Source organism: Gopherus evgoodei, chromosome 3 (assembly GCF_007399415.2).
Source record: "Gopherus evgoodei ecotype Sinaloan lineage chromosome 3, rGopEvg1_v1.p, whole genome shotgun sequence".
NCBI classification, from domain to species: domain Eukaryota; kingdom Metazoa; phylum Chordata; order Testudines; family Testudinidae; genus Gopherus; species Gopherus evgoodei.
This window is the reverse complement of record NC_044324.1, coordinates 141644376-141662315: the sequence shown is the minus strand read 5'-3', so window position 1 is coordinate 141662315 and position 17940 is coordinate 141644376. Positions and strand designations below refer to the sequence as shown.

Here is a 17940-nt window from a genome sequence, read left to right as displayed (position 1 = left end):
TGTTGACAGTGGGTAGCAGTGTAGATTTTGGTCGGGAGAGGGGAGGGGAAGAAGTATGTGTCTGCTTTAGCTTTTTTGAGCTATGCATTTGGAATGTCTACCAAACTTTGAGCATTTCTCTCTTTCCCACTTCAACCTTGTGTGAACCTTGAGCACTGGTGACAAGTAGGCTAAATCTTCTGACTTGTTACCCACTGGATGACTGATCAAGGGTTGCGTTATTCATTATACTGCAAAACCCAATACTATGTTATGTCTTACTGCAAAGTCAATGGATAAGGTTATGATTCTTCAGCTGTTAAAGATTAGCTAGTTACATAGTATTGTAGACAAATAAACCTTGTTTTTAAAATGTATACAGGGCGTGGGAACTTGTCGTATCAGCTAGGCAAGGTACTAACCAACTTCTACTTTATTTTTAAAGTGGAAACCTCTTTACCAAGCTGCTGCTGCTCCCTCTGTAACTCTCACTCTGCCTCTTCAGCTCCTCCCCGCTCCTGTTTCCTGACCTTTCAGACTCCCAACAGTCAGTGCTCCCAGTTCTAATAATTACAAGCAACATCTGAACATCACAGAACTATGGGTGGAGGGAGTGCTGTAGCACCCCCAGGTTTTACGTAGAGCTGCTGGCCCTGCACCGAGGCCTCCACTCCCCATCCCGGGGCTTGGGTCCCAGCTGCTGGCCCTGTTCCCTGGCCACTGGCCCTGTGCCCAGGGCTCCACGCCAGGGCCTTGCTCCTGGTCTCTGGCCCCAAGCCTGGGACTCTGCTTCCCAGCCCTGCGCCCGGGGTTCAGGTCTCAGCCGCAGGCCCTGTACCCTGGGCTCTGGTCCCGGCTGCCTGCCCACTTCCCGGCTGCTGGCTCTGTACCTAGGGCCCTGCGCCTGGGGCTCTGCTCTTGGGACGCTGGCCTCGCTCATTGGCCCTATGCCCAGGGTCCCACATCCAGCCCCCTGCTCCTGGGATCCTGGCCACTGGCCCCACTCCTGGGGCTCCACTCCTGACCCTGCGTGCAGGGTGCTGGCTGCGGGCCTGTGCCTAGGGCTCTGCTCATGGCCCTGTGCCCACCCTCAGCCTTTTTCTCCTTACTCCGGTTTGCCCCCCCCTTCCCGGAGACACGGCACTGCTCCTGGCCCCTACTGGTGGGGAGGGGGTCACAGAAGGAGTATGGGAGCTAGATTTCAGCACTTCCACTACAGGGGGAGGGATAGCTTTGAGCATTGGCCTACTAAACCCAGGGTTGTGAGTTCAGTCCTTGAGGAAGCCACTCAGAGATCGGGGGCAAAATCAGTGCTTGGTCCTGCTAGTGAAGGCAGGTGGCTGGACTCAATGACCTTGCAAGGTCCCTTCCAGCTCTGAGACAGGTGTATCTCCATATATTATTAAAAGGGTTCCAGCACCACTGTATGTATATCAAAGTAGTGTATGTAGACCTCCAAGTATAAGGCTGTAAATTACACTCAAAATTAAAAGTGGCTCCCAGAGTCCCTTGTCATTAACTTACTTCAATGTTTGTGTTTACGTTTAGTTTTATGGAAATGCTATCTTGGTGTAGTGAAATGAATTGCTGTCTGGGATACTGATTTATCAGATGAATGCATTTGTGTGATCAAATCACATAAGCTTAGGATTTGTAAATTAAGCTGAGCAGCATAAAATTGTGCTATTGGTAGTGAATAGTATTCATACACATGATGATGATGGAAAAGCTGTTTAGTTTCTGTGAAGTAAAGAGAACTTTAGCATGAAGATTGCTTTGTCTTCACTAGTCCGCCTCTCCCTCCCCCCCCCCACCTTTCTGGAGTTGAGCTCACAGGAAGAGGTTAAGTGAGTATCTATTGGGTGTCTGGGAAGTGGGTGGGCGAAGTCCGCCCACTGCTAAAGGATCCCTCCCGCCCCAGCCTAAGGGGAGGACCCACAGGACCACCGAACCCACTGATTGCGGGGGACAACTAATAAAAGAACAGGGACAGGAGTGCGGTCAAAGGGTCATAATAACTAGGGAGTTATCATTACCAGCTGTCCTTGGTAATTTACAACATTCTGGGCATTAGCTGGCCTGACATCTCAATGAGTGGAACACTGTGACCCTAATTTAGCAACCACCTATGGCTTTATGCTCCCCTGGACATCAAGAGAGATTATTCTAAAAAGTGAAAGCACAGAAAAGGATTGATTTCTTTAAAGGGCGGAGTTGTCGTTCTAGATTCTGTGTTAAATGCTAAATGAGTCAGATACTCAGCCTTTTTGATAGAGTCCTTCTCCCCACTCAGTGCTGTTAAATGGCCAGGAAAGAATGCTGGAGAACCCACACTGATGTCTGGGGCTCCCCATGAACACATTTTAGTAAATGGAATAATGAAATCCATTAGGCTGATGGATTGAAAAAGCTAAACTTATAGGAACCCAACCAAAACTGAAAAACAACTTTTTTTTTTCCCTCCCGTTGTTGGGGGCCGGGTGATAAGAAGAGATGGTTACCGTTGTGAATTACTTTATCTTTTCCTTACTTCAGGCTGAACGTAGTCTTATAAATATTTTAATGTTCTGTGGTTTCTTTCAGAATGTGCCAAGAGAAATGTTTGGATCAGAGGGTGTCCTCTGCTGTTTGTGATCATAGATTATTAGAATGAACATATAAATTTGAGAATTAACTTACTTTGCACCCCTATAACTACAAAAAAAAATCAGATGTATCCTTTTACTTTCTACAGCTATAGTTATATTGTGTGGCCTTAATTAAATTGTGTTCCATTTTCAGAATGCCTTTGGAGTTCATATGGCATAAATCATCTGTTTGGTTCAACTGTATTAGAAAAAGTCTGTTATAGTGGCCACCTATCCCAATACTTGAATTAGAGTTCTTTGAAAAAATGATGTTTATAATACATCTGTGCTTTCCACTAATAATATAGCTTTTTGGGGTAGTATAACGGAATTGAGCTCCATCTATGAAAAAAAGAGGCAACAAAAAATAGTCCTTTGGGAGACTATTAGAAAGGCAGACTAATTGACGAGAACAGAAATAGCTCTCTTGCGGTATCTGGAACTTTGCCCTGCAAACTCATGAGTCCATTAGTTTATAATATAGATTTGATATGTGGTTGCTTTACAACTATTGACCTGTTGCTGGTCTTGTGACCTAGGGCTTGTCTACACTGGCAACTAACAGCGCTGCAACTTTCTTGCTCAGGGGTGTGAAAAAACACTCCCCTGAGCGCAGCAAGTTGCAGCATTGTAAAGCGCCAGTATAGACAGTGCACGAGCGCTGGGAGCTACGCCCCTCATTGAGGTGTTTTTGTTTTGTTTGTTTGACTGCTGGGAGACCTCTCTCCCAGTGCTGTGCCGCGACCACACAAGACACCTTAAAGTGTTGCCGCAGCCAGTTGCCAGTGTAGACTAGCCCTTGGGCTTGGTCTACACTGTGGAGTTGGATTGACATAGGCTACCTTATGTCAGCCTAGGGGCATGCACAAGGAGGGGCAAGTCAGGACATGGTCCTCCCCAGTAATTGGCAGAGGCACAGAACTCCTCTAGCCCCGGGTCTGTGGCGAGGGCGCAAAACATGCCCCTCCAAAAGCAGTGAATTTAAATTCCTTCACACACCCCTGTGTCAACCTAACTATGTACATGTCTACGCTATAGTGTTGCTCCTGCCAATGTAAGTTGCCCACTACACCAACCTAATAATGCCACCTCCACAAGAGGGTGGTGCTTAAGTTGATGTAGATAGGGATGCACAGTGTCTGTGTCTGTACTTAAATCATCTGTTGGCTGCCAGCCCTGCATGGGGCTTACAGCCGGAGCCCACCCACCCTCGACCTCACAGCTAGAGTGGCCTGGTGATGGGACTGACAGCTGTGAGCCCCCGCGTGGGGGGGCATATAGCTCGGGCTGTGGGCCCTGGGGTGGGGTGGGGTGGGGGGGTCACCAGCTGTCAGTGCCCCACAATGCCCCACACAGTTAAGTTTGTGGAGGTGCTCCTAGTAAGGACATGTACCACCAACAGAGAGGGTGTAGTGTGGCCATGAGCTGCAGTGGCTGAATGTCGACCTTCCGCTATGTCTATGCTAGCACTTTTGTCGATTTACGGTTTATATCGCTCAGGAGTGTGAAAAAACTACCCTATTCTCCCCCACGAGCGACCTAAGTTACACCAACAGAAGCGCTGGTGTGGATAACGCTATGTCAATGGGAGACGCTTTCCTGCCGACATACTTATGGCCGCTCATTGAGGGTGGTTTAATTATGCTGACGAGAGAGCTCTCTCCTGTTGACATAGAGCAGCTACAGAGGAGATGGTACAGCAGTGCAGCTGCAGTGGCATAGCTGTGCCTCTGTAAAGTCTCTTATGTGCCTCTGTAAAGTCTAAGTTAGGTCAACTTAATTTTGTAGTGTAGACAAGGCCTTACTCTTGGGTCTATTCATTTGTGTTCTGTTATCACCGTCAAGAGCTCTTGAGTGCCTAAAGAGTGTCTTGGCTTAGTACTAGTGGCTCTTCTCACTATCATCTCAGTTAGTTTGTTCCCATCCACCCTCTTTGTTTTTTGGAATCCATCTTCTCTGGTGCTGACTGTAGACTACCATTTTGGTATTTAGGCATGCCACTTTCATCTTAGTATCGCATGCTGTTTCTGTACAATTGAGAACATTGGCAGAGTGCTGATACAGTAGTTCTCCACTGGGGTCCACAAGCTGTTTCAGGGGTCTGTGAACCCTAAGCCGCCCCATGGGGCTAAACCTGGGAGCCCCGAGGTTCCCCGCAGCACCCCACGGGACAGGAGCCTTGAACCCCTTCCCCCCGTTTGGCATCTAAAGCCCCCAGTGCCCTGCAGGGCTAAAGCCCTGACACTCACTCACTCACTCTCACTTCTGGAATTTTTATAGCATATTGAGGGGAATGGGGGGAGAACTCACAAAGAAAAATGTTGAGAACCCTCTGCTGATAGATCTACTTTTAGCACTTTACTCTTCCATTTGGGGACGGTTAATGTCCCAGGACCTTGTGGTGATCAAATTCATTGAGAGATTTGATGGTCCGTACAGCAAGTTTCAGCTTAACCCATTCATTTTATATTCTCATTGAACAGAAGGCTAATTATATAACCTTCATACACAACCCCAGTGCTATTTAGCAGACTGCTCATAAGCAGTCCTCCTGAGAAAGGATAGGCCTGATATTAAACTCCCAACTTCTCTCATCACATTTTCATTTCTTCACTGAAGATTTTTATTTAAATCTGTATTTATATTTTCATTGTTCTCATTAGGGTTGGAAAGACTTGTATACTTAGAGGCAGTTCCATTTCCTGGCTGTCTGTGTTCTGCTGTAGCTGTAAGGAAATCTGAGAATTTGGTGTCTTTGTTTAAAAAGGAGAAAGGCACTCTCCATTACCTGACTTACTTGTAAGTTCAGTGGAAAAGCATTCGAGTAGGGGTGTGAGATGTCTTAGACTGAGTGTAGAGATGGCTCGCTAACCAGAACAGGTTGATGTGTTCTGAACAACCACACTTCTCCAAGTTGCACATACGAGCCCCCAACTGTGGGCACTGCACTCCTTATCCGGTCCCCACAGGACTGCTTAACTGAAACCTGCGTCTGAATGGGATAGAAGCCAGATGAAAATAAACCCATGACCTTTTTGGTTGTCATCCAAAGTGCTCCCTCCTCCTTCCCTACTCGCTTGCTTTGCCAAAAATACTGGAGACAGGAAGGGAATTAAAGGATTCATAGGTGGCCTGTGAACAGGTGGCTTTCCCACGCTTCTCCAAAACACAGCCCACACACTGTAAAAGGTCAAAGCTCATCCCCTTCATGATGTTTGGCTTTATTTACAAAGAAACAAATAACTGTTTGCATCCAAGACTCCAACTGAAATCATAGTTCCATTTTATTAAGTGCTTTACAGACACCTAGTAAGAGTCGTCCTCTGCCCCTATAACAAATTTCAGCCCAAGCCTTCTCCCCTTCTTTAATGCTGTTAGGTTTACTCCCTGAGTTCTATTGAGCCTGAGGCCTCTCAACCCATACTGTTGCGCCCACCAGTGAGCCGTCAGGAATACATCGGCAGTTCCCTGCAGCATACAAACACCTGCTGAGAGGGAGGGCCAAGAGAAAGGACTGCCATGCTGGTACAGGAGCTAATGGACTCTTTAATTCTTGAGTGAAGCCTAAAATCTGATGCCTCTGTCTGCATTTGGGGTGTCAAAGATCATGAACAGCACAAGTAAGTTACTTTCTTCTCAGTACAACTAAGCACATCTCTTCAATAATACAATAAAGCCTTTTTTAAAAAACTGTGTGGCAGGAATGTCTTGAAAGTAAAGTGAAATACAGAAGAAAGTTTGCATGTTAACAATTGATCTAATACATTTTCTATGTACCATAATTAAACAGCCTTAAGAAAAAGAGGCCCTCAAACTTACTGCCTTCTATAGGAAGAAATAACGAGAGCACTTTCCCCCTCCCCTAGGGGTGTGCATTAAATGGATTTTTAAAGGGCTGGTGTTTAATTTTAGACGTTAAAAACGGTTTTTATCAAGTGTTCAAAACTGTATTTATATCAAACACATTTGTTTGGGCACCCTTTGTTTTGTAACTTATGTGTAAATAAATAAATAAATAAATATGAAGGTAGTTATTTCATTTCAGAAGAAAAACTTGCAGACCACTTTCCTGATTTCTGAAGACTTTTTTTGCTTTAACTACAGTGTAAGCAATGTTGTTGCAAGCTATTTAATCAAGATTAAAGCATTAGTCATTCACAATGTGGGGCTCTTCAATAACTTGAGAAAAACAAAATGAAACAATCCACCTGGCTTAATTGTAGCTCTTGAATAAATATATTTGGTGCCAAAAGTATTATAATTAATGGAGTCAATCATAAGTAGGTTAGATAAATACAGATATGAAGTAGTTAGGTTAGTTAAACATGGCAGTGCTTTGAAGATGGGAGTAGCTAGGAGAGAGAGCAGAGAGGGGGTTGGGGAAGGTATTGGCATCACCTTTGTTTTCTTTAACAATTTGTAACTACAAATTGTGTAGCAACATGGAATTTCCTCATTCTTGTGATAGGCACGCTGATTAGAAGAAAGTCTTGTATATCTAATGTTAATCATTCTGGAAAGCAAGAAGGACTCAGTATTTGTTTCCTTTGCTGCCAGGAAAGTATTGAGGGCTTGTCTACCCTTTCAGCAATGTCGCTGCATTGGTGCAGCTGTGCCACTGTAGTGCTTAATGAAGATACTGCCTATGCTGACAGGAGAGTTTCTCCCATCAGTGCAGGTACTCCACCTCCCTGAGAAGTGGTTGCTATGTCAACAGGAGAAGCCCTCCCATCCACATAGCACTGTCTACACTAGGAGATAGGTTGGTTTAACTGCGTTGCTGAGGGGTGCAGATTTCCACATGCCAGAGCAATGCGGTTATAGCAACATAAATTTGTAGTGTAGACTAGGGCTCAGTAAAGCAGAGGAACTTGCCTACAGGGTATTGAGCAGTTGTAAAGAGATGGCCTTTTATTTGCCTTTTTGAGGTACACTTTAATGCATGAGAAATCTAATCCTGCATCTGTTTCAACACTGCACTTTCATTTTAAAGCATAAAACCTCAGCCCCTATCTTGTTATAATTTCAATGAGCTTATTGGGTAATGGGTATTTTGGCGAGTTCCTCCTTTTGTGTTGAATTGTGATGGCTGGTATCCTTTGGACCTGGCTAGAGTAGAAATATGATATACTTAGTTATGCTTAGTTTCTCCATTTGCAAAATGGAGCTGATACCTTCCTTTATGGAATGTTTTGAGATCTACTGATTGGAAAGCTCTATGCACCTAGTTTTTGTTGAGGTAGATTGAAAGAGTTTCTCATAATGGTTTCCTATGCTGTTGAAGTCCATATGTTGACTGTATGCAGGATGTGTAGGTCTGTTTGATCACTTTCACTAAGGACAGCCCTACTCTGGGGGGAGTTAGAAGGGTCCAGGGAACAGGAAGCCACAAGGAAGATGCTCCTGGGAAAGGGCTGCTTCTGTGTTTTGCTTATCACGTGGCGCTTGCATTAGAACAAAAATTGACCATAGCTCTATAAATTAGGGTTTTTTTAGAGTAGTTCTTAAAATGGCATCCACTGACTGCTCTGTCTAGTTTCCATACTATGTCAAAGAAAGTGAGTCTTTTTTGCTTTTAACTTGGGCAAAGATCATCACGGCACCAGCCTGGAAACAGAAAAATGATTTGAAATGTTTGATAGAGCGACAGACCGAGAAAGAAAGAAAGAAAAATGCTTTTGAGATCTGAGTTTGTGTCACAGAGTGTCATGTTGGCTCCAGCTAAATTTAAGGTGATTTGGGTGGAAGTAGTGTATTTTTTCTGAATAAGTTGTTCATTCTTATCTCATTCTCTACTTCTTAATTTTTTTTTTAAATGAACTATTTAAACTGCTTTTGAGTTAGGCTTGTAGATATATCAACTTCTATTTGACATTTATTTAAATAGCTAGGCATTTTACCAGCACAAAACTTCTATATTTTCTTTAAATTCTGAGGGTGTTTAGAGGAATTAAACAAGTTTCCAAAAGTTATTTTCTTCAGTCATAAAGGTGAAATTAGATTGGAGGTGGAGGGAGAGTTTAGACGAGGGTGGGCAAACTTTTTGGCCTGAGGGCCCCCCGCCCCCTCCCACTTCCCGCCCACCTCAAAACCCCTGACTCATCCAACCCTTCCCCCTTGCTCCTTGTCCCCTAACTGCCCCCTCCTGGGACCCCACTCCTTATCCAATGCTGCCTGCTCCCAGTCCCCTGACTACCTGACCCCATCCACACCCCCGCCCACTGATAGGCCCCCTGGGACCCCATGCCTATCCAACCCTCCCATTCCCCATCCCTTGACTGCCCTCCCCAGAAACTCCACCCCATTTAACCACCCTCTGCTCCTTGTCCCCTGACTACCCTGCCCCCCCAGGCCTCCTCCACCCCTTATACCCCGGCCCACTTACCATGCCAAGCAGAGCATGCAGAGCTGCATGTCTGGCTGCCACACTGGCAAGAACACGCAACTCCACCACGCAGAGCACTGCCTGCACTGCGGCGTGGCTCTGCGGTGGAGAAGAGACAGCGGGGGAGGGGCCGGGGACTAGCCTTCCCTGGCAGGACGGTCCTGCGGGCCGTAGTTTGCCCACCTCTGGTTTAGATAGAAGCGGCCTGGGACAAATGGAAGGGGACACTGAGAGGATCTGATTGATTTATTTATTTTAAACTATCCCTGTGATATCAGGTGTGCTCATACAGTGGTAGGCTTGGATGGCCCCTCAGTGACAGTAACTGTGTTAATATCATGGTGGATGCCTCTATACAGTCAAAGTTACTGTGGTAACAATGCTGAGCACTAACATCACAGTAACTTCCATGACAGATACAGCTTTTAAATTCCAGCCCTTAGTTTAAAATTTAATGTTTTAAAAGCTTAAAAAAATTTCTGTGCCTTGCCACACTTCTGATGGCATCCTTTTTAGTAGTCTTTGAAGTGACTTGACATTTTTAATTTATAGCACTTGACTGTGCCCAAAGAGGTTTATAAAGAACTGATTATCCAGCACAGCTCTAGTATTAGTTAAAGATGTTAGAAAATTAGCTGTTGATCAGATTTTTTTTTTTAGGGAAGTCCAACCAAAAAAAAAAGGCTTTTTACAAAATTCTTGACAGTGGAGTGGCAAGATGTGCATCTTGAGCACAACCGCAGTATCATCCTATTTTGCAAACACTGTTTGTGGTTCCATGGCTAAGGCTGAGTTGAGTTTTGCACTCAAAGCAGGAATTCAAACACTTTATGCATGAAGAATAGAATATCATTCCCAAAATTACAGTACTTTTTGAATATAGAATGAGAAATATAAATAGGTCACATTTAAAATATACAATAGGCAAAATCTTTCAGATCATTATTCAGTAGTTCAAATTTGGAGCCTTGGATTCTCCCTCAAAATAGGAGTGAGTTTATTCCCAAGCTTACCTTTTTCAAGGCAAGAAACTTCTCTGCATCAAATAACTTTTACATTTCATAAGATATATTCTGGTTCAAATGTCCTCATTTGCAAAAGTGCAGCAACTAAATTAAATTAAATGTTAAATTTTTAAAACCTACTACATGTTATTGAATGTTAACTTCATGATTCACTGGCATATAGAACAGACTCAGGGTCATTAAAGTGAGATACGTTTATGCTAGTTAAAGAGGAGCAGGTTAATGCTGGTTTTTGGTAATACTAGTTGTAGTGTTAGGATATCTAATCCATTTGAGTTGCTTTGGGCCAAAAAGTAAAATGCATGACAGCAGATTTAATTTTCAGCATATGGAACCTTTAAGGGACGGTGGTGTGAGCCTGTACTGGTACGACCATTCACTGTGTTTCGGTCAGTGGTACGCAATTTTTGTAATGCTCAGGTCCTGCTGGCAACCTGCTGAGAGCCAGAGAGTTGTGTGTAATTTTCATATAAAAGCAGCAAAGAGTCCTGTGGGTGAATACCACAAAAGCTCATGCTCCAATACATCTGTTAGTCTATAAGGTGCCACAGGACTCTTTGCTGCTTTTACAGACCCAGACTAACACGGCTACATCTCTGATATTTTGCATATAAATGTACATAGGATTTTAATAAGAGAACCTCATTACCGCCCTCACCCCCCCCATTGTCAAACACGTGTAAAAAATTAGACATTTACCGTATATACTCAATCATAAGCTTGTTCGTTTATAAGCCGACCCCTCCAAGATGGATAAGTAAAAATGGAAAAAAAATTATAACCCGTTCATAAGCCAACCCTATAATTCAAGGGTCAGAAAACTTTGGCTCCCGGGCCATCAGGATAAGCTGCTGGTAGGTCGAGATGATTTGTTTACCTTGAGGGTCTGCAGGCACGAGGGTAAACCAAAGTAAACAAAGTGTCCCAGCATGCCAACTGCTTACCCTGATGGGCTGGGACAGCAACTGATGGGAAAATTTTTGGCGGGGGAGAAGCTTGGAGTCAGGAGAGTAACCCATGTGACCACCACCACCCACACACACATGACCTCACCCCTAGCCTGGGACCCCCACACTCTCCCCATGCCTTCTCACCTTATGTGGGGAGGGCCAGGGGAGGATGTCTCCGACCTGGCTGGAGCTGCTCCGGCAAGCTGGGCAGCGTGGCAGCAGCCTGCTCCAGCGGACCAGACGGGGCGGCGTGGCCGTAGCATATTCCTTGCTCCCTCTGTTGGGGGCAGGGGCTGTGTCCCATCTCTCCCCCTCTGTCCGTTCATAAGCCGACCCCCTTCTCTGGTGCTTCCCTTTTTTTACTTTAAAAACGAAAGAAAGAAAGAAAGAAAGAGAGAGAATCGGCTTATGAATGAGTATATACGGTAAATTAGTAGCCTGGCTTTCAGATGTGCTGTGCAGCTGCCAATGGAAGTTCCAGTTTTATTGAGGAACAGTTGGACTTTTTGAACTGCACTGATGCTATAGACAATACCAAGGTGCTCATTCTGGGCTTACCCCATTATGTCAATACCTTAACAGAGAAGGCTCCAACTTTCTGGTAATCCAAGCCTTGGTGTATCACTTTGGCTGGATCCTGCATGGATGTTTAGATGGGGTGAAAACACACGTTCTAAGATTTTAGTAAGGCTTCACTTTTCTGGAGTGAACAAAGAGATATGGTATTCTCACCCCACAGTGGACATTAATGTGATATCCAATTTCACTGTCACTCTACAGACCATGAACGCCAATAGATTGAGTCACGAAGCCAAACCTGGCTCTGCAAATCTAGATAGACAACAATTCAATTAGAGCAAGCCTCCCAGCCTGGGCAGACAGACTTGTGCTAACAGGGCTTGAGCTAGTGCACACTAAAAACAGCAATGGACTTTGCTGCACCAGCGAAGGCTTGTGGTAGCTACCTGACTTGGACCTACCCAGATTTCTGGATTTGAGCTCAGGTGGCCAGCCTGATTCATTGTGGGTGCAGCATCATCATCAATGCTGCTATTTTTATTGTCCTACCTCAAGCCCCTCTAATGCAAATCTGTCTGCCTGGCTGGAAGGCTCGTTCCCAGCAGCAGTGTAGACCTTCAAGGCTTGACGGGCATAGCCTTATTGTGTAATCACAACTGTTCTGTGAATGTTTGTGTAACACTTGTATGTGTCATGCTATCGTGTGCTAGGGATTTGGAGTTGTTAACACTGAAATTTATGTAGCATAGATGGCCTTTTATACGAGGGAAAGGCGGAAGCTTTCGCAGCTCTAGCCACTGCTGCTTGCTTCTCCGTTCCATAAATATTTATAACTTGCCAAGTTTTATGTGCATATCATTGACTCTCATGTCCTCAGATGTGGAGAATGCTTTTATGCAGGCAGATTATCTATTTTTAAAACATTTAGGTAGGAATTTTTTTTTTCTTAAGTGGATTTGATTGTATATTCAGACAAAACATTGCTTAGATGTGCTGAGCTTGCTATTAGTTGATGGCGCAGCTAGTCATGGCTACCAACGCTGCATATTTTTGTGCTTTAGAACAGTGGTTCTCAACCAGGGTATGCAGAGGTCTTCTGGGGGTACATCAGCTCATCTAGATATTTGCTTAGTTTTACAAGAAGCTACATAAAAAGCTCTAGCCAGATCAGTACAAACTAAAAATCATACAGACCATGAGTTGTTTATACTGCTCTATATACTATCCACTGAAATGTAAGTACAATATTTATATTCCAATTGATTTATTTCATAATTATATGGTAAAATGAGAAAGTAAGCAATCTTTCAGTAATAGTGTATTTGTGACCCTTTTGTATTTGTAGGTCTGATTTTTGTAAGAAGTAGTTTAAGTAAGGTGAAACTTGGGATATGCAAGATTAATCAGACTCCTGAAAGGGGTATTGGAGTCTGGAAAGGTTGAGAACCACTACTTTTAAAACACTCGGCTTTTAATATTAATTAAAAGGACATCAAAGGAAATGAAGTCACTAAAACAGACTAGTGTGCATCATTATATGTGGACAAGGATCACTTTTTTTATTCCTTAGGGCTTTTGTGATGCTTACCATAGCCTTACTTTAGAAGAGATCCTTTCTCCTGCTCTGTTCACTTTGAAAGGGAACAAATACACAATAATTGATAGTATTTTTCAAATGTATTGCCAATGAGATTTTTAAGCAGCTTAATTTCTTATGGGTCCTGTGGGGGATTAAGCATTTTGGGATTTGGTCTTTTCTAGATTAAACTCTGAGTGCATTAAAGTTGTTGAAAAGTTGTTAGATGGACTACCCTACCATTATCACTGTTTAGAAGGATTATATTGTGTGTTTGTTTGCATGAATATCCTTTCACAGCTAATCTTGTTTTTCACATTCTGAATTTTAGAATCCTAAAATATGGATTTTTAGAATTACATAGAAGATCATATTTGTGAGCAGGACTAGTACAGTGCCAGCCACCTAGAAGACCTGTACATGGAATTGGATGTTGAAAGTGAGGGACTGAGCATGAAATTGAGCACCCAATCCCAATCAATCAGAATGCAGCCCTTTAAACACTCTCTAATTTTTAAGAGTTTTATTTAACTATTTATATTTAGATGTACTTATCCAGGTTCTAAGTATTATAAAGAGCTTTTTTAAGCACCATTGCACTGAAGTCAAATATAGCAAAAGGAGACCTTTGAGGAAAGAATATGTTCACCCTTAAATTCTGATATTGGAATTTAGGCATTAGAGAAAATCAGATTTCCCAGAACTGAGGAACTTAAAGATTTGTAATGTATTACAGTTCAAGGACAGGATCAGATCCAGTTCTACCCAGATCATCAGTAGTATTTTCTAGTTATGTTGAGCTATCCCTTTTTTTAAAATGTAATTGCCATTTAATCTTATATTCATCAGGGATTGCAATGCTAGTAGTACAAAATGAGCTGCTCAACTGAAAAGTGCCTTATCACCTTTGCAAGGGAACAAACACTTTAAAAGAAAATGGAAGACTTGGTCAGATAAAACTTTAATTTGTTTTTCAGTTTCTTATTGGGTTAAAATATTTTATGGGTAAATGTGCCCTCTTTTATTTATTTCCTGGAAATAATATTGAATTTTTATCTAACCTAACTAGTGTGTGTATATGTATAAAATATGGTTAAGGGGCTAAAATGTTACTTAATGCTGCTCTTCAGTCAATTTGTTGCCACAAGCAGTAGTCTGAAATGCCAATTTTAATTACTAGCTTTCTTTTTAAAAATAGAACTCGCAGCTTGAATAAAATTTTATATGCATACAGCAGCTTCACAAGAAGGTTTCAAAGCAGTTTCCTGCTGTTTAAGCAATATTGCCATTTGAGAATTGAATACTACATCACTTTTCCTCATCTTTTATTTATTTATTTTATTTTATTCATTCAGTACTTTATTGTTACATTCAGTCACTCACTGAGAAAGTAGGCTCACCTTCAGGACGATCGTTATTTCTGCCTTCTTTCTCTTCTTTCCCTATCTTCTGTTTTCCCTTCTCCCAGTGGATTTCACTTTCAGCACCTTTCCCATATGATCTGCTAAAGTGATGAGGCAACAAAACAGTTAAATGTCAGAATGTTTGCATGCTGGCCTAATTCAGGCAACAGCTGAAACATCTCCAGTGACAAGAGCTCCAACATGTTCAGCCATCTGCTTGCTCTGCCTTGCTTGTGACTGTTGCACAGTGTACATAGCAGCCCTTGCATGTCAATTCTTAGTTTTTACCAAACATTGATAGTAGCATAAACATATATCTACACTTGTCGGATACATGCTATGCATCACTGAAAACTCTAGATATATTTGTGTGCATTTTGACAGAGAGAGGTGAATACTTGAAACCTGTTGAAGTAACTGTAAAAATCACATGCTTTCAAATGGTTCCTCAATAAGTTACTCTGAAATACAAAGTACTGTATAAATACTTCTGATAAAGGGTTATCTGTGGGCTCATAGCAAATCAAATTGAAGCCCTTTTGTCACTAGTTGGAGAGGCTTACCTAGTCCTTGAATATGGCCAGCACATAGCTGTTATAACTTTGTGAACGATAAACAAAGTACTCTGCTTAGAGCAGTTACCAGAATTGTCAGAAAGAGGAAATTAGAATAAAGTAATGTTACTCATGAGAGCCAAGTATTTCAATCTTCGGATGAATATTTAAGGTAGATGTATAGTAGGACATATATTAACTTTATTGGTAACAGCTTCGTAATGGAGTTCTTTGCAATGTGAGTACTATGAGTTTAAATTACAGGGTTTTTTGTCTTTAGGTGTCAACGGAAACAATGGCGGATAGACCTGCCAGCCACTAGTGTAGTGATCACCTTCCACAACGAGGCCAGATCTGCTTTACTTCGAACTGTTGTCAGGTATACGAAGAGAGATCCTGTTACCCTGCAAGTCACTCTCATAACTGTAATATGGCAGGTGAACCCTAATTAATTATCTGACTTCTCTTTTTTCAGTGTGCTTAAAAAAAGCCCATCACATCTTATCAAAGAAATCATACTGGTGGATGACTACAGCAATGATCGTAAGTACTAATGTGGGGCCTGAGCCTTCAATATACTTACTGATGTGACTTGGAGTTTCAGGTTCCATATTTGATCTTAGTTCTGTCAGAATTATTGTCTTTGCCATTTAACTACGAAGAAACATGCAATGTGTAGTTTTTAATCACATCTTGCTGGGTGTAGCTCAAACAGGAGAAAACTTGCCATAGTATTAACGTTTTTATTTATAAACTTCTGATATTTGTACCAGCCATTTAATATCACTGCTTTACAAGGGGGCTGACACCTTGGGCAATGAAATTAGGCTAGTCAGTATAAATTCTGATTACAAATCAGCATCTCCTTCATTTCACTGGTGAGTTCACATATATTAGCAGGATACTGCGAAGTTTGGGTTATAGACACTGCAGAGACGTAATGCCTTTTAAAAAAATGTTCAAAGAGAAATCAGTTATTTTTATTATATCTTGTAAAAGCCTATTTCTGCAAAACGTGCCTAAAATAAAGTTGGCAGGATACCTTTAATTTACAGGAACATGCATTTTGTAGCACATTAGAAGTTCATCACATCAGAAATATTGCAAAACTTAAGGCAAGCTCAGTTTTTCAGTTGAATAATTTTTCACCTATTTGTGACAAAACGAGAGATTCATTTTACCTTTTTATTAATTTATAAGTATATTACAATGTAAATATTTTGAAACTTGAATTTTTTGCTTTTCATTGATAAACAACTAATTTTATGATCTCTCTTAATTATGTCAAGTTGCATGTCACTTATTTGATTCATGTCTCATCCAGCTGAGGATGGTGCTCTGTTGGGGAAAATTGAGAAAGTGCGGGTTCTTCGAAATGATCGTCGAGAAGGTGTGTTTTGTAAAATTACTTTGGGAAGGGGAAAATTTCTTGGAAATTTTAGGCCTATAGTTACTTTTTGTTAACAGCGAACTTGAAATATTTTAAATACGTGCTATGTATTCTGTATCTCTTTGTGCAAAAAAGTATACGTGGATTAGTAATGCAATAAATAAAAAGTATTTTTAGGCATGTAAATAAGGTAACTTTTTCCAATCTGATTCAGACACTTCTCTCCTCTGTCTCGCTCTTTCTTCCCCTTGACATTGCACACTAGTCTCTTGCTTCACAGCATGGGAGCCCTTCAGACAGCAGCTTTTTTAATATGGGGTTTAAAGACATGGGAGACTGTCCTACAGCTGTTTGTTGATGTAACTTTGTGAGGTTGACAGCTACTCTAGCTGAGAGTGAACTATCAGACATGTCCTTATTCACTTTTATAAATACTTGCCTACGAGGCTGCCAGTCTTGCCTCTGGGGCAGCTAGAATTATTTGATGTTTAAGTAATTATAAGAGATTGTCCAAGACCAGGAATTGATACACGTGAAACCTCTTGACATTGTATGATTAAAGGTATATTTTGCACAAGAATTTCCATTCTGCTGGGTATACAGTGCTTGAATATATTGTTTGGACTTTGCTTTTAAGCAATACTTTGTCAGGAAAAAAGCATCGATGACTTAGAACACTGACTGGGATCTATTGAGTAAGAGGGTGCATTTTTCAGATCATAACTGCATTTAAAATAAGATAGAACAAGATAATTGTCACTGGAAAACTGATTTAAAGTAGAGATCTTAGTGTGATAGTAAATATTTTAAAGTGTTTTTAACTCTTCACAGTACTGTAGAGAGGGTGAGCTAAATTCTTTTTGCTTCATACATCTAGAGAGCAGGATTGTACAAGTGTAACCGAAGACATAATTTGACTCACAAGTCTTACTAATGGTGCATGTCCCAGAAAAAAAAAAATTTATGAACAATTAATGGGAGTGGATACATTTTGCATGGTGCTTTAGAGAGTAGATATGATTCTTGCCCTGAAGAACAAATAGTCTGGTTCTTATTAAGATTTTATTTTTTTCCCTAAATGTACAACCATATACAAGTTTACAAAGTGCAATATAAACAAAAAACAATGCATTGAAAACATTTTAACATTTTGTTTTCATCAAAAGCATGTTACTATTATGTACAAAACAAATATAGAAAGTAAATTCTATTGTACTAAATTGATACCTTATTGATCTGAACATTAAAACTTAAGAGGAGCAAAGATAAGAGAAATGAAGTGTAGCATAAGAAATCAGAAAAGCAGAACGTGAAGGTGGACAAAGGAAAAAGGTAGGAAAATGAGGGGACAAGTTAAAACAAAAAGAAGTCAGAGCAAGGAAATTGGAAAGCCTAATATTTTTGAGGCATAGTGCAAGAGAGTAGAGAAGACATCCTGGGAGTGGAAGTTAATGCAAGCAAAATCCAAAGGTTATTTTGGGAAAAGGGACTTGAAAGAGAAGAATGAAGATGGTTGGTGCCCCAGTGGGATG

General features: G+C 41.6%; 1 protein-coding gene across 4 annotated transcripts in view; it reads left to right on the top strand.

The window, feature by feature from the left end:
* The window catches only part of GALNT2 (polypeptide N-acetylgalactosaminyltransferase 2), a 161093-nt gene that overhangs the window by 84875 nt on the left and 58278 nt on the right, over positions 1 to 17940 (top strand). For all 4 annotated transcript variants that reach the window (XM_030556859.1, XM_030556862.1, XM_030556861.1 and 1 more), the window contains 3 exons: positions 15299 to 15397; positions 15494 to 15561; positions 16343 to 16408. In XM_030556859.1, the coding sequence (XP_030412719.1) occupies positions 15299 to 15397; positions 15494 to 15561; positions 16343 to 16408 (233 nt within the window). The remainder of the gene's footprint in view (positions 1 to 15298; positions 15398 to 15493; positions 15562 to 16342; positions 16409 to 17940) is intronic.